Source organism: Triturus cristatus, chromosome 7 (genome assembly GCF_964204655.1).
Source record: "Triturus cristatus chromosome 7, aTriCri1.1, whole genome shotgun sequence".
NCBI classification, from domain to species: Eukaryota; Metazoa; Chordata; class Amphibia; order Caudata; family Salamandridae; genus Triturus; species Triturus cristatus.
Window position 1 is genome coordinate 398,502,626 of NC_140590.1, and position 15,385 is coordinate 398,518,010.

Below are 15,385 nucleotides of genomic sequence, written 5' to 3' on the forward strand. Positions count from 1 at the left end.
TACTTTTCTTTTCCGTACCCCTTTTTGTCCAATGCACTCTTTTCACCTTTTATGAAATGATCCCAATTCAGAGATCTGCACCCCGTCACGTCTAATCAGCTGGTGAGCTTTGTGTCCAAGCGCACAGAATCATGAAAGAAACGGACTTTCAGCATGCATATGCGGTACATGTATATGGCTCCGGTGCCACTTCAGGGAGGTACGAACTGGACACAGAGCCACACGACGCCACCTGCTCGCACACAGGAGCAATGCTGAGAAAAATCTCTGGATTCAGAGTGGAGCCTGGCGGCATTCATAATTAGGAATTTGCGGTTAGATTGACTAGCCACCAGAAAGACGGTTACGGAAGGTAAATTACTTGTTCTTTCAATCTACATGCGAAGGGAATAACTATTGTGTAAATACTGATTACTTTCATTTTTTCTGTCGACTCCACTTTCCTCCTGCCCTCACTTCATACTGTAAACCTAGCACTATATTTAATGTTGAACGGCTGCTCAGTGTAAATTACTTCTAGTATTTGACGTACATATATGTTCCCTAGTTGGCTTGTTCACATTCTATAAGTACTTTTAGTAATAAAATAAAAATAAAAAAATTGTAATAAAAAAAATCTTTTACATTTTTCAGTGTCATGTTTATGCTGTAACATCTGAGACACGTTTAAATGGGAGGGAGTTCCACAGCTGGGATGTTTTCTGCTCCTTTCTCGACAACTGCTGTGAGGAAAAGTTCATTGTTCGACTGTCTGAGGACCTCAGTGAAGAAGACCTTAACCAGATGCAACATAATTCAGAGTTGGCACAATCTCTGAAGTACAGCAGTGCGGAGCTCTCCTGCTGCAGGTTTGTACCTTTTTACTACCCAAGTAATCTTTTCCAATTAATTTCAACGAGAAGGGAACAAAATTCTCTCAATTAAAAAGTTTTCTTGTGTTTTAGTTGGATAATTAGAAAAATGTATTTTAAAAAAATGGTGAGCTGCCTTGACAGACGGAAGTCCTTTGGCAAATGCTTTATTTGGGATGTCTGCCAAAGTAGAGTTTTGCTGTCCTCCGCTTCAGTCACTTCTGAAAACAAATGCTTGATGTACTGTGTCAAGATATGCTGCATTGCAAGCTTTGTTTTGAAATAAATAGTGACAATGTTAATGTTAAGAGGAAGTATACACTTCATTTCTGCCTGCAGTTGTTTCACAGCACCGTTCTCCTCTTCCTATCTTGATGTCTTATGGAAGCACCAGACTTAAATTCCTGATTGCAGGCACCGCTCTGATAAGGTGTGTGTGAAGTTTGTGCACTTAGCTTTTGTGTAACTCTGCCAAATCATGTGAAAATTAGGCAAACGGCAGAACCTGTATTCAGTGCTATATTTTAGCACTCAGTGCATCCTCATGGCCATTATGGATGCAGTGACTCGTTTTGTGCTTAAAAAGGGGGCGGGGAGCAGCTGCTTATGTTCTCATTGTCCCCTTGCTCTTGTTTTAAAATGTTGGTGTGAATGCAGCATAACAATGCCCTGTGGCATAATTTCAGGAATTTTGTCTAACAGGCTGCGAGAAAGAGCCCTCTTTCTGCATGGTTGCCCCCACGTTTTGCTGAACTGCTGATGTACTTTGATCAGGTACCCAGGGCCTATGTTCTTTCCCTAAACTGCATTGAAGACCAAACCCAATTGGCACACACTGACGACAGGTCAATCCCTGGTAAATGGTACCACAGGTACCTAGGGTACTGTGACCAGGGAAGTCCTCTAAGGACTGCAGCACTTATTGTGTTACCCTTGCAGGCTGCGTGTGTTGGTGCAGAGCAAAGTGAAGAGTCGACATGGCACACATCCCTGTGTGCCATGCCTACAACCCACTGCCCTGGATTAGATCAGTCACCCCTCTAGCTGGGTGCACTATACCAGTGGTGAGGGCATAGTTGCATGAGCCTTGTACCCCTACAGTGTCTAAGTCCATTCTTAAACATTGTAAGTACAGTGCTGCCATTAAGAGTATATGCTGGGAGGTTGTCATTGCGAACTCCAGAGCACCAAACTGGCTACACTGAAAACTGAGCAGTTTGGTATCAAACATCTCAGCGCATTAAACCCACACTGATGCCAGTGTGGGATTTAATGAAAAATGCACACAGAGGGTATCTTAGAGATGCCCCCTGAAAAACGACCTACCACTAGTGTCCTGAAAAACGACCTACCACGAGTGTCCAGGCTGAGTGGCTGCTTTCAGCTGCCAACACAGGACATGTTTCTGGACCCCTGGGTCGAGTGCCTGCTGCTCTCGGGTGCCTGAAACAATGCACATCCTGGGACGAGGTTCCAAGCCTCCTCCCTCAGGACGGGCAGGGTCCACGAAGGGGAAGCTTAGAAGGCTTGCCGCCTTTGTGAGCTTCCCCAGGCCACTTGCTGCTTTCAGCAACTGGTCCCCGCTGGTTCTGACCCTGACTTTGTGTGGGAGAATCAGCGGGGAAAACAAGTGAAGAGAGGTGTGCCCACCTCTGTCAACTCCACCCCTCCGGTGGGGAAGGCGAAGTGAAGCACAACTCAGTCCCCGCCATCTTGCAGATGGGGGACCCAGCCAACCAGGGAAAGGCTTCTGCCCCCCTCCCACTGGAGGGTGGCATAATAGGGGGTGTACCTCCAGGTAAGGGATCAATTGGTCTCACAATTTTGCATACCTTTAACGCCCCTAAATCTAGTATTTAGGGGCACCCCTGAATCTTGCTTCCTTAGACAAGAAACCAGAAGGAGGAAAGGACTGAACAGCTGTGCCAAAGCTAACAAGAGGAGGACACCCACTGACTTGGCCCCAACCCTACGGGCCTGTCCCTACCGTGATCCGGCTCCAGCGAAATCCCGGTGTGTCCTGCAGCCAGCAACCTCGAGAAACATGAAGGACCTGCCTGCCTTCCATTCCAAAGACTCTTGTCTCCCGTGAACACCGGATTTGTTCATCAACAGACTCCAGCTCCGCAAGGATCTGCGGGTCCGCACCCGATGCCCACGGCTCAAGTTCGAGTGGCCTACCACCACGAGGAGGTCTCCCTGGCAATCCTGACCGGTGATCCCTGACCTGCCTCCAGCTGACGCCTGCAGCTTCAAACCAGAAGGATCCCCCCATCCGCAACCAGGAGCTGGTAAGTAGATCCGACCCTAAAAGGCACCCCTGCACCTGATGCCCCACAGCCTTGGGTGGCACAACCGACAGTGCCTAACCAGCCCTCAGCACCCCAACTTACCTCTCCAAGTGGTGGTCGCACCCAGAAGACCTTTGTCCCGACCCTGCAGTGTGTTTGCAAACTGGAGACTCCCCATTGAAAGCTACAGGGCACCCAACGTCAAAACAGCACTCTGCATCTGGCTGCCCCAGTGCCGCTGAGACTGCACCTTTTGTGCTGGCCTAAACCTCCATTTGCCCTGAGCTTAAGTCCAGGAGCTTTGCTCCCAGAACCCAGTGGCCTGCTCGGCAGCAGCCACCAAACGGAGGCCCCCTTTCCCCCAACGGTTAACATTGGGCCTCAGCACTCTGCACCCGGCTGCCCTAGTGCTGCTGAGGATGTAACAAGAGCCAATTCTTGACCCTGGTGGACCCCCGAGCCTAACCCCAGAATACCAACTTGCACAACAAAGTACTACCTTTGAACCAATAACACTATGTTCGAGGCATGTGGGCTGCTGAATTCATATCTGTGCATAGATCGCCGCCTAGTTTTGGGTCCGGATGATTGCACATTGTTGTCCTGGAAGAGTCTTCGAAGTATCACGAGATAGGTGGCTCCTCCCCTGGACTACAGTGCGCATGGGCATCCTCTCCATCCTTAAATTGTTTTTTTCCGCCATTGGGTTCGGATGTGCTTATCTTAGCTCAAGTTAGGAAACTTTAGTTTAAGGCCAAAAGGCCTTTAGATCTCGTCGGTACTGTTCCCGTTCGGTATCGACCAGTTTCTTTTGTGTTTTAGCACCTTCTTCACGCTTTTCGGATCCGCTTTGGTCCGAACATCGAACTTCGATCGACGATGGAATCGAGGACTCCCTTCAAAAGATGTCCTTTATGCCACGCGAAATACCCACACATCGACGTCCATCCGGTATGCAACAAATGTCTCTCACCGGATCACGATGAGTCGAAATGTATGGCCTGCGCCCGGTTCCGCTCGAAGAAGACTCTCCGGAATCGACGGGCAGCGAGATTGGAGGCACAGCAATCGGCGCCTGCCCCGGCCAACATCTTTAGCACCGAGGACGAAGACGCCGAGAGCATAGAAGACGTAGACTCCAGCCACGCTTCCGAACACGACTCCCGATCGGAAGACGACGATGAGGTGATCTTTGAGGGCGAAGACGTCGTCGAAGAGGTAGGAGACTACAATGAGGACCTTGGGGCCGAGGAAGATAGCTCCAGCGAAGAGCTAGGCCAACCCGTCGATACGGAGGCCGAGAGACTAAGTCGTCATAAGGCTCAGGTCGAGGGATCGCCTGCGGGCCTTACCCAAGATCAGTCACACGGTTCTTCGGCCCCGCCTCAAGGCCCGGCCTCGAACGTTTCGCAGGAGCCATTATTATCGAAGACGACTGGATTCCCTTCAGTGAAACCGAAACCGTCCGTCGCACCGGTTACATCGAAACGGAAAGTGAAACAGGTTGCGATCGGATCGAAGGCCTCGAAGCCCTCCACTCCTTCGACGCCGGCACAGGTCATCGGCACCGAACGCGCCAAAAGAGATTTCGGTGCCGAGCTCACCGCGACGGGTCCGGGCGCCGAGCCAAAGAAGAAGGCCCTCGGTCTCCACAAGGCGCCTCGGCCTATGGCACCGAAGATTACGGCCCAACCCACCAAGGTCAAGGTGGTCGACCCGTCTGCGTCGACGTCGAAGACGGCGGCGCCTGCCAAATCATCGACTCCGACGAGCGTCGATACCTCCCTTCGGATCGACGACCCAAAGACTGGAAATAAGTCGGATGCCGCTTCGACGCCTACCTCCAAGGTGCCGATCGGTTCCAAGGCGCCATCTGCGTTCACCTTGCAACAGGTCTCAGCATCGTTGCAACGCATCAGAGACCGGGCAACCCTCCACTCTACGTCGGGTCCCGAAACGCACAAGGCCGCAAAATCACACTCGGCGCCGGCGCACATCACATTTGGATTGCCGCCACCCACGGCACCGAAAATGTTAGAAATTCAGACACGTGTCCGCCAAACACAGCCCCTATCCACTGGACAAACCGATATCGAGCCTTCACAGGCCCACTTTATCGACGCCGATACTGGTAGGTTGATGCTCCGCAAGCGGAAAATCACGCCAGAGAAGGGCTTGGACTCATACAAAATTCCTCTGAAACACAAATTGCCGGCAGGTTCCGCACCAGTGCTTCATGAACACTTTCAACCCTTCCATCAGGATCCGCCGTCCTTTTCTCCTACGCATTCAGAGGCAGACGCAGGAGAGGACTATATAGGGGATGATACCACCTACCCTGGGGATATCGATCCTGATGATCACTTGCAAGACCCAGATAAGGCATGGGATGACCCCACCGACCAGGGTAACGCACCAGATACTCCTGACATGCAGCTCTACAATATAAAGACATCTCCCACAGAGGACACTGCTGCCTTTAATGCCCTCATAGAACGGGCTGCTGCCAATCATGGAGTGGAACTCCATTCTGACACTGTAGAAGAAGACTTCTTAGTGGACACTTTCGCCTCCTCTGAGAAAACCGTCAAAACTCTGCCAATGTTGAAGGGAGTTCTACAACCTGCAAAGGACATTTTTAAAGAAACAACCAGGGCACGGGTGCTGAACCCCAGAATCGAAAAAAAAATACAAGCCTGCACCCGGAGGCCCTATGTACATTAGGGGTCAGTTACCTTTAGACTCCATGGTTGTTGCTAATGCTCGCAAACGAGCCCATTCACAAACAACGGGTGATGCTCCTCCCCCCGACAAGGAGTCCAAAGTGCTGGAGACATCAGGCAAAAGGATAGCAGCGCAAGCGGCAAACATCTGGCGCATTGCCAACACACAGGCACTCCTGGCCCGTTATGATAGGTCCCACTACGACACACTAGAATCACTGCTACAACATTTGCCAGATGAATACAAAGAGGCAGCGGAGCTCCTTATCAGAGAGGGACAACTCCTTACCAATCCGTCCATCAAATGCGCACTGGATGCAGCCGACACTGCAGCAAGGGCGATCAACACAAGCGTCCTGTTGAGGAGGCACGCATGGTTGAGAATCTCAGGCTTCAAGCCTGAGATTCAGAACAATATCTTAAATCAACCGGTCAACCCAGACTATTTATTTGGCCCTGAAGTTGACACTACCCTCGAAAAAATTAAGAAAGACACTGAAACTGCAAAATCAATGGGGGCTCTGCAGTCGCAGCAGTTTCGTAGTGGCTCCTTTTGTCGCCCTGGGAATAGAGGAGCAGCTAGAGGTCAGGGGTCCCAGCAGCAGTACAATAAAGGGGGCACACAAAGTAACCATGATAAAACCACCAGAGGTGGATATCGTGGATCCAGCACCAAAGGCAGAGGACGTGGGTACGGCAACACCAGGTCCTCCCCCAAAAACAAACAGTGACGCCTTCTCCCTGCCCCCCGACCACATAACACCTGTCGGGGGGAGACTCCAGCAGTTCCTGTCAGTCTGGAAAACCATCACCACAGACAGGTGGGTCAGGGACATTATCCAGTACGGTTACTGTCTAGAATTAACGTCCACTCCACCCAACATACCGCCAAAGCACCGTCCTATGTCCGTAGAGCACTTGGCATTATTGCAGCAGGAGGTACTAAGTATGCTGCAAAAAGGTGCAATAGAGGTCGTGCCCGTCAACCAACAGGGGTGTACTCTCTGTACTACTTAATCCCAAAAAAGGACGGATCTCTCAGACCTATACTAGACCTGAGACCCCTCAACCACTACATTCTGTCAGAGCATTTCCATATGCTCACCCTACAGCAGGTTCTACCGCTACTCAGTCAGGGAGACTTCCTAGCCACACTGGACTTGAACGATGCGTATTTCCACATACCCATACACCCATCGCACAGAAAATATCTCAGGTTCACTATTCAGGGGCATCACTATCAGTTCAAAGTTCTCCCCTTCGGAGTAACGACGGCACCCAGGGTCTTTACCAAGTGCCTAGCAACAGTGGCTGCACATCTACGGAGACCGCACATTCACGTCTTCCCTTACCTGGACGACTGGCTTGTTCAGGCAAAGTCAGCCCAGCAATGTGCCAGCCACATGTCCCTCACCATTCACCTTCTTCACAGTCTGGGATTCTCACTAAATTACCCAAAATCACATCTTCAACCCGCACGCGTACGACAGTACCTGGGCGCGACCATAAACACTCTGGCAGCCACAGCTCAGCCAAATTTAGTGAGGATCAACAGCATGCAACTGCTGATCTCAAAGTTCAAACCTCAACACTCCCTTCCTGCGCGAGTGTTCATGCAGTTGATAGGCATGATGGCCTCCTGCATTTTCATAGTCCTGCACGCGAGACTACATATGCGCCCGCTTCAGGAGTGCTTAGCACGTCAATGGAATCAGGCTCACGGACAATTAAAAGACCTAGTGTTGGTGAGCGGTCGGGCATACAACTCTGCATTGGTGGAATCCACAAAACCTTTGCAAGGGCCGACCGTTCCAAGAGCCTGTCCCGCAAATAATACTGACAGCGGACGCCTCTCTCCAGGGATGGGGAGCTCATGTACTCAATTACACAGTGCAGGGACTATGGACGACACAGCAAAAGAAGATGCACATCAACCTTCTGGAACTGATGGCAATCTTCCTAGCCATGAAGGCATTCAAAGTACACTTGTGCAACAAAGTCGTGTTGATCCTGACGGACAACATGACTGCCATGTACTACATACAGAAGCAGGGAGGAACACACTCTCCACAGTTGTCTCATCTGGCTCCGAGCATGTGGAAGTGGGCCATTCAGAGGAACATATTCCTCATGGCGGAACACCTCCCGGGCAAGGACAACCAGATGGCGGATCTGCTCAGCAGACACAGCCACCAGATGCACGAGTGGGAGCTACATCCGTCAGTACTCCAACCGTACTTCCAACAGTGGGGTCATCCAGAGATAGACCTATTCGCCACAAACGAAAACGCAAAATGCCAAAGCTTTGCCGCAAGGTTCCCACATCCGCAGTCACAGGGCAATGCGATATGGATGAACTGGTCCGGCAGATTTGCGTACGCTTTTCCCCCAGCGCCATTAATACCGCTAGTTGCACGCAAACTGCGACAACACTCACTGCCCCTCATCCTAGTTGCTCCCACATGGGCACGCCAACCATAGTACACCACCTTTCTAGAACTTTCCGTGGTGCCGCATCAAAGGCTGCGGATCAAACCCGCACTTTTAACGCAGAACCATGGTGAAATTCAGCACCCAGATCCGCAACAGCTGAACCTGGCAATCTGGCTCCTGAAGTCTTAGAGTTTGGCTACCTAAACCAAACCTGCCACCTGACTGTATGGATATCATCAAGGAGGCCAGAAGACCCACAACCAGAGCTTGCTATGCGGCTAAATGGAAAAGGTTTGTCATTTACTGCAACAACAATGACATTAACCCGCTGGACGCATCCATTCAAAACCTCATCTGTTACCTCTTACACTTATACCGATGCAATCTGGCATACAACTCCATACGTATACATTTAACCGCGATAGCAGCCTATCTTCAAAACAGGCAGCACCTCTCTTTATTCAGAGTGCCTGCCATCAAAGCCTTCTTAGAGGGACTCAAACAAGTAATTCCCCCAAGACACCCACCGGCACCAGTATGGAACCTCAATGTGGTCCTCACCAGATTAATGGGTCCACCTTTTGAACCTCTCCATTCATGTGAGATTCAATTCCTCACCTGGAAAGTAGCTTTCTTAGTGGCAATCACTTCGTTAAGAAGAGTTAGTGAACTCCAGGCACTAACCATTCAAGAGCCATTCATACAGGTTCACGCAAACAGAGTTGTACTACGTACCAACCCCAAATTCATGCCTAAAGTGATATCGCAGTTCCACATGAATCAGACTATTGAACTGCCTGTTTTCTTTCCAAGTCCACAAAATGTCGCAGAGAGAATGCTCCATACACTAGATTTAAAGAGGGCCCTCATGTACTATATAGACAGAACAAAGGATTTTAGGAAAACAAAACCACTTTTCGTTGCCTTTTCTCCACAACACAAGGGCAACACCATTTCCAAAGCAGGGATAGCCAGATGGATCGTTGAATGTATTCAAATTTGCTATCAAAAAGCTAAACGCACATTAACGATTCCCCCACGAGCCCACTCAACACGAAAGTTAGGGGCGTCCATGGCTTTCCTAGGAAACATTCCTTTACAGGAAATATGTAGAGCAGCCACATGGTCCACTATACATACATTTACCAAACACTACTGTGTAGATGTACACTCAAAACAGCAGGCAGCTGTATGACAGGCTGTTCTCAAAACTATTTTTCAGACTGCTGCAGCTGGCACGGGTAGCCGCCGCTAATGGAGGGACTGCTATATAATCTATGCACAGATATGAATTCAGCAGCCCACATGCCTCGAACTGAATATGCTACTTACCAGTATGCATCTGTTGTTGGTATGTAGGGCTGCTGACATTCATATCGCCCACCCTCCTCCACGGCGCCTGTAGCGGCTGCAGCACTCAGAATTACTGTATAGCATGGTCATCACTTACTGTATCTACTCCATCACTGCCACAATGGCGAAAAACAATCTAAGGATGGAGAGGATGCCCATGCGCACTGTAGTCCAGGGGAGGAGCCACCTAGCTCGTGATACTTCGAAGACTCTTCCAGGACAACAATGTGCAATCATCCTGACCCAACACTAGGCGGCGATCTATGCACAGATATGAATGTCAGCAGCCCTACATGCCAAGAACAGATGCATACTGGTAAGTAGCATATTCAGTTCGAGGCATATGAGCTATAGATCGTATACTTGTGCATCGATCGCCATCTGGTGTTGGGCTCGGATGTTTGCACTTTGTTTTTGTCTTGGAAGAAGTCTTTTGGAGTCACGAGGTAGGTGACGCCTCCTTAGGACGATATTGCTCATGGACATCGACTCCATCTCCAGATTGTTTTTTTCTGCCATCGGGTTCGGATGTGATTTGCTGCGCTCTGGGTCAGTGTCTTTTTCGAACCCCCCTTCGACGCACAATCCTTCTACACTCTACTGTATTGTCTTGATCGCGTTTCCCTTTCGACGCACATCTTTAAAAACAGACTCCTCGACCTTGATTTTCGACGCGGGCCGTTGGGCCTATCCGCGCCGACCGTGCCTGCTGTCAATGGAAAGGACTCCTTACAGACACGCGTAAATGTTTGCAACTTAGTGATCCATATAGTTGCAGGTCAATCAGGATACACCTATCTAACATATAATGAAGGTGAAAGTATCAACAGCATACAAATCACATTTGTACACGAATGCTGAGATGTGCTTTGCATCAACAGAAAAGATTCTTACAGCAGTACAGACTGCTGTAGTAAGAGAGAGAACACTGGCTCAGGGAATGCGAATAATAGTCGCTTCCCCAGTATTGCCCTTAGAAGCGGCTACAAAGGCTAGCGTTCCGAGCGCTAAAGGCTTACATCCGAGATGGATACAATGGGCTAATTTGCTTACTGCAACAGAAGTAGACTACAGGTACGAACAAAGGTCTAAAAACACAAGCATTCCTGCAATACAAACCTGAATATCCTCTCCCTAATGAAATCTTGCCTCTAGATAAGTATGAATATATAATTTACACTGACGGATCTGCTCAGCCTGCCATTGGGAGTAAACAGCAATACGCCGCATGCGCAATCGTTAAAGCTTGCATGCAGGATGGAAAGTTTCGTCCGAGTTGTACAAAAACCCAGTCTCTAGGAGAGTGCTCGGCGCAGCTAGCAGAATTAAGAGCTCTGTTACTGGCACTGGCAAATATGGATCGAGAATTCCCCACACTAATCGTGTGTGATTCCTTTTACTGTGTACAGTCATACAATGAATACTTACACCACTGGGGACAAGATGGGTTCAAAGATGCAAAAGGTGGCACAATTAAGCACAACACACTATGGGAACAGGCAGTGAAGTTGGAAAACAACTACCAAGGGCTCACCTGATACACACACTGAGTCATCAACATGATGGCGTTCACCTTGAAGGGAACTCATTGGCTGATGAAGCCGAAAAGGGGGCTGTACGCACGGCTTCCGTAGCTGCAATCACTCGTTCAAAAACGAGAATAGACTTAGATTATGGTTGCAATTATTGCTACATGCAATAAAACAGCACCACCGAAAAGATTTCCACTCAAGTACTCCTTCAAGTTAGATGCAAATAACGTTCCATTTGCTCAGATTCCTGTAGTGGGAGCTAGTGATACCAAATATGGATCGCAAATTAGGTTTAATTCTAGCAGCACACAAGGGTATAGGTTCTGCACACGCAGGAGTTACGGGGACTGTTTCCTTACTGAAACAACGCTATCGGTGGCCAGGATTAACAAAGACTAAGGACTGTGTCTTAAAATGCGACATCTGTCAGCAGATGAAATCTCCACCGTAACACGTCCAGCGCAGACACCATTACAAATATCCGACAAACCACTCACGTGTGTTTATTTGGCTCACTGCTGCCCCTTACAAACAGATGGGGCTTGCAGGTATATCACGGCTGCAGTGGATTGCTGCTCTAAATTCTTTTGGGTGTGGCTCCAGTGCTGTTATAAAAGATTTGCGAGTCTTTATAGGGACATACGCAATTGGCACATTAGCTTCTAACCATGGCCCCACGTTAAGCTCTAGGGCTTACTAGGAAGCCATGGGAGATTTGGGTGTATCATTGTGGAACTCCTCTCTGTACCATCCTGAGGGGAATTCGGTAGGGGAAAGGAAAAACCAAGACTTAAAGCAGTCGTTAACAGCTAGAGTATTACGCTCAGTTTAGAGTTGGGTGAAGCATTTGAATGGAGTTCAACAAGCATTGAATAACATGCCAAGAAGTTCTCTTGGGGGTGTCCCTCCTTATGAGGTCCTATTTGGAAGGAGAATGTGGGTACCTGATCTTGATTATGAAGGCACAGTGGTGGATGATAAACATTTTGACATCCTTAAACGTTTGGCTGTTTTTTAGGATCTGGATGTATCCAGGGCACTACAAAGCAATGTCCAGATAAAGCGGACAGCCACTGGGGAAGTCCAGTCTGTTTCGGCAAGACCTGTCTGGGTCCCTTAAGTTGAGGATCTGGTCCGAGAGAAAATTGTGGACAAGGAAAAATTTGGGCCATCATACAGAAAACCTGTATCAGTCCTTGCCGTTAAAGGAACAAGAACTGTACTTATACCGCGTCTTGCCGGGAAAAGGGGAAAGATTTGTCTCAATCGACTTAATCAAACCACACAATGTGGCCGATACTGAATAGTAGGCCTCGTGGACTCCAGAGTAAACGACGCCCTCCTTCGATACCATACAAGAAGTTCAAACAGAAAGACTCATCACGTTTGAAGAGTTCCCTGTACGGAATGATGTACTATGCAATAATGCCATGGAACTCATTCCTCTCAAAACTGAAGTTCATAATCAGAATCAAAGTAAGACACATTTCATCTCGACCAAACACAGATATCTACATCAACATGCCTCAGCAAGAGCCAGCTACAGTTTCCACAAGACCTACGGAAATACCGACTTGATCGAACTGCATCTGGCTATTTCATCGACTTTGATACCTTTTCATTTTATCCAAGTGAACCTGAAACAATGCCAGCCCAAAAAACACGCAATCAGCAAATTAAAGACTTTCTGTACTTTCTTAAAAAGACTTACCTGGTATCACCCTGGGTAGAACTCTGTGTAACTATCGGGATCTTTTCATTTTTTTGCTGAATAGGCAAATTGTTTTTAGCATGCTTATAAATGGAACTTACCTTCGACAATGCTCTGCAGCACAAAAAGTGAATCTGATTCCGAAACCTTACCTATTATCACATTGTGAACAAAGACTTGTGAACATTAGAGCAGTTCCTATACCTGATGGTATACTGTGGGGCAAGGTTGATTACTGGGGTCACACTTTTTGGAAAAGAAGTAGGTGAATACCTTCAGCAAATTAAAAAAGACAACAAAACTGCTAGAGCAATGGGAGCCCTACAGCAAAGGGGTTCTTTCAAAAGAGGTGGTTTCGACAACAGCCCACAGAAAGAGGGACATTTGGCCAAGGGCAGCAAATGTCACAGCAACCACAAGGCCAAGGCAGTGAACAACAAAAAAGTCAGCAAACAAGTTACCAAGGTTGGCAACAACAACAGAAGCAGCCCTTTCAAGGGAGTGGCAGAGGCGAAACACCTAGAGGAAGAGGAAACCCCTCAAATTTACAAGCACACAGGAAAGGACCCACACAAGACACCAGTGGGGGGAAGAATATCCCACTTCCTCAAACAGTGACAAAATATCACAACAGACACATGGATATTAAATTTAATAAAGTACGGGTATTGCATAGAGCTGACAAACACCACCTGCGAATCCACCAAAAACAAGAAAATTCCAGAAATCGTAACAAACAGTTAAATTCGGAGATCAAGGAACTACTCCAAAAACACGCAATAGAATTGGTACCAAAACAGGAATGGTTCAAAGGAAACTACTCCCATACTTCCTAGTACCCAAACAGGATCTGTCACTAAGGCCAATCCTGGACCTAAGGTTCATAAACAAGTTCATACTGACACAATGGTTCAAAATGGTACTAGTCAGGAAATAATTCCCCAAATTCAAAAGGTAGATTACATGGCAACAATAGACCTCAAAGACGCCTACTTGCACATCCCTATGAACAAAAAACACAGAAAATGCCTACGGTTCCTACACAATGGAACACATTATCAATTCAAGGTACTTCCCTTCGGGATAAAATCAGCACCACGTGTCTTCACAAAGTGCCTAGCCGCAGTGGTGGCATACTTAAGAAGGGAAGGAATCCACGTCTATCCCTATCTAGACGACTGGCTCATAAGGGCAGGCTCCAAGCAAAAATCCCACGATCATGTTCAAGCAGCTATCCCCACGTTACAAGAACTGGGTTTATCAGTAAACCGCAAAAAACTTCCAAAAAGCCAGAAAAAGAGAGAACCTTAGAAGAAAGATTAAACTCAAGGAATGCGAGAGGATACCAGCTATCCATCAAGAAGTGACTCTCTACCAGAGGAGACAATCTCTGACAGTGTGGAGAGTCATGAAACTAATGGGCATGATGGCATCATGCATCGCACTCATCCCTCACGCCCGCCTACATATGCGCCCATTCTAGAAATAGCTTGCCAACAGCTCAGGAAGTTGGGAGGATCTAGTGGTTGTTACACAAAGGTTGCAAGCAGAGATACAATGGTGGGCATCCAACAACATAACACAGGGCAGACCTTTCAGGAACCCAACTCCATCTGTGACAGTCACCACAGACGTAGCCCTCAAAGTTTGGGGAGCATACTTCAACCAGCTGAAAGTGCGTGGTCAATGGAATGAACAGAATTCCAAAAAGCACATCAACTACCTGGAGATGAAAACAGTCCTTGCACTGAAAGCATTCCAGAAACACATTCAGGGTAGGACCGTCCTGATCCACACGGACAATACCACAACCATGTTCTACCTCAACAAACAAGGAGATAAGAAGTCTTTCCCACTGAGCAAACTTGCGCAGAATATCAGGCATTGGGCAGTACCTCAAAGAATCAAAAGCAGTGCATCTACCAGGAGTAGATAACGTTACAGCGGATCAGCTGAGCAGACAGAACTGCTCCCAAGAATGGGAATTGAAATAGAGAACAGTTAAGTACTTTGACAATCTACGGGGAACACCAGTGATAGATCTGTTTGCAACAGTTCAGAACAAAAAATGCCAAGTCTTTTCCTCGAGGTTTTCACACCATCTGTTAAGGGGGAATGCACTTTCATTCAACTGGTCAGAGACCTTTGCTTACGCCTTTCCACCAATACCCCTAATACAAAAGGTATTAAAAAAGGCAAAACAACCAGGGACAAACCTGATTCTCATTGCCCCTCAATGGCCAAAGCAAACATTGTACTCAACCCTACTGGAACTATCCAGAGGCGAAATGGTCAAACTCGAAGCAGACAAGGATCTGTTAAAAATGCAACAAGGCCAGATCTTTCACCCGGAACCATCAACGGTACATCTAGCAGCATGGCACCTGAATACTTCGTGTTTGGTCACCTCAATCTGCCTCTACGAACAATGGAAATTCTAAAGGAGGCGAGTAAACGGTCAAAAAGAAAATGCTATGCAGCAAAGGGGAAG

The 15,385-nt window shown here is 48.0% G+C and overlaps 1 protein-coding gene across 3 annotated transcripts in view; it reads left to right on the forward strand.

Annotated features, from left to right (window-relative positions):
* LOC146809783 (uncharacterized) overlaps positions 1-15,385 on the forward strand; it is a 728,115-nt gene that overhangs the window by 74,314 nt on the left and 638,416 nt on the right. For all 3 annotated transcript variants that reach the window (XM_085616628.1, XM_085616630.1, XM_085616629.1), the window contains exon 7: positions 634-848. In XM_085616628.1, coding sequence (XP_085472754.1) covers positions 634-848 — 215 coding nt within the window. The remainder of the gene's footprint in view (positions 1-633; positions 849-15,385) is intronic.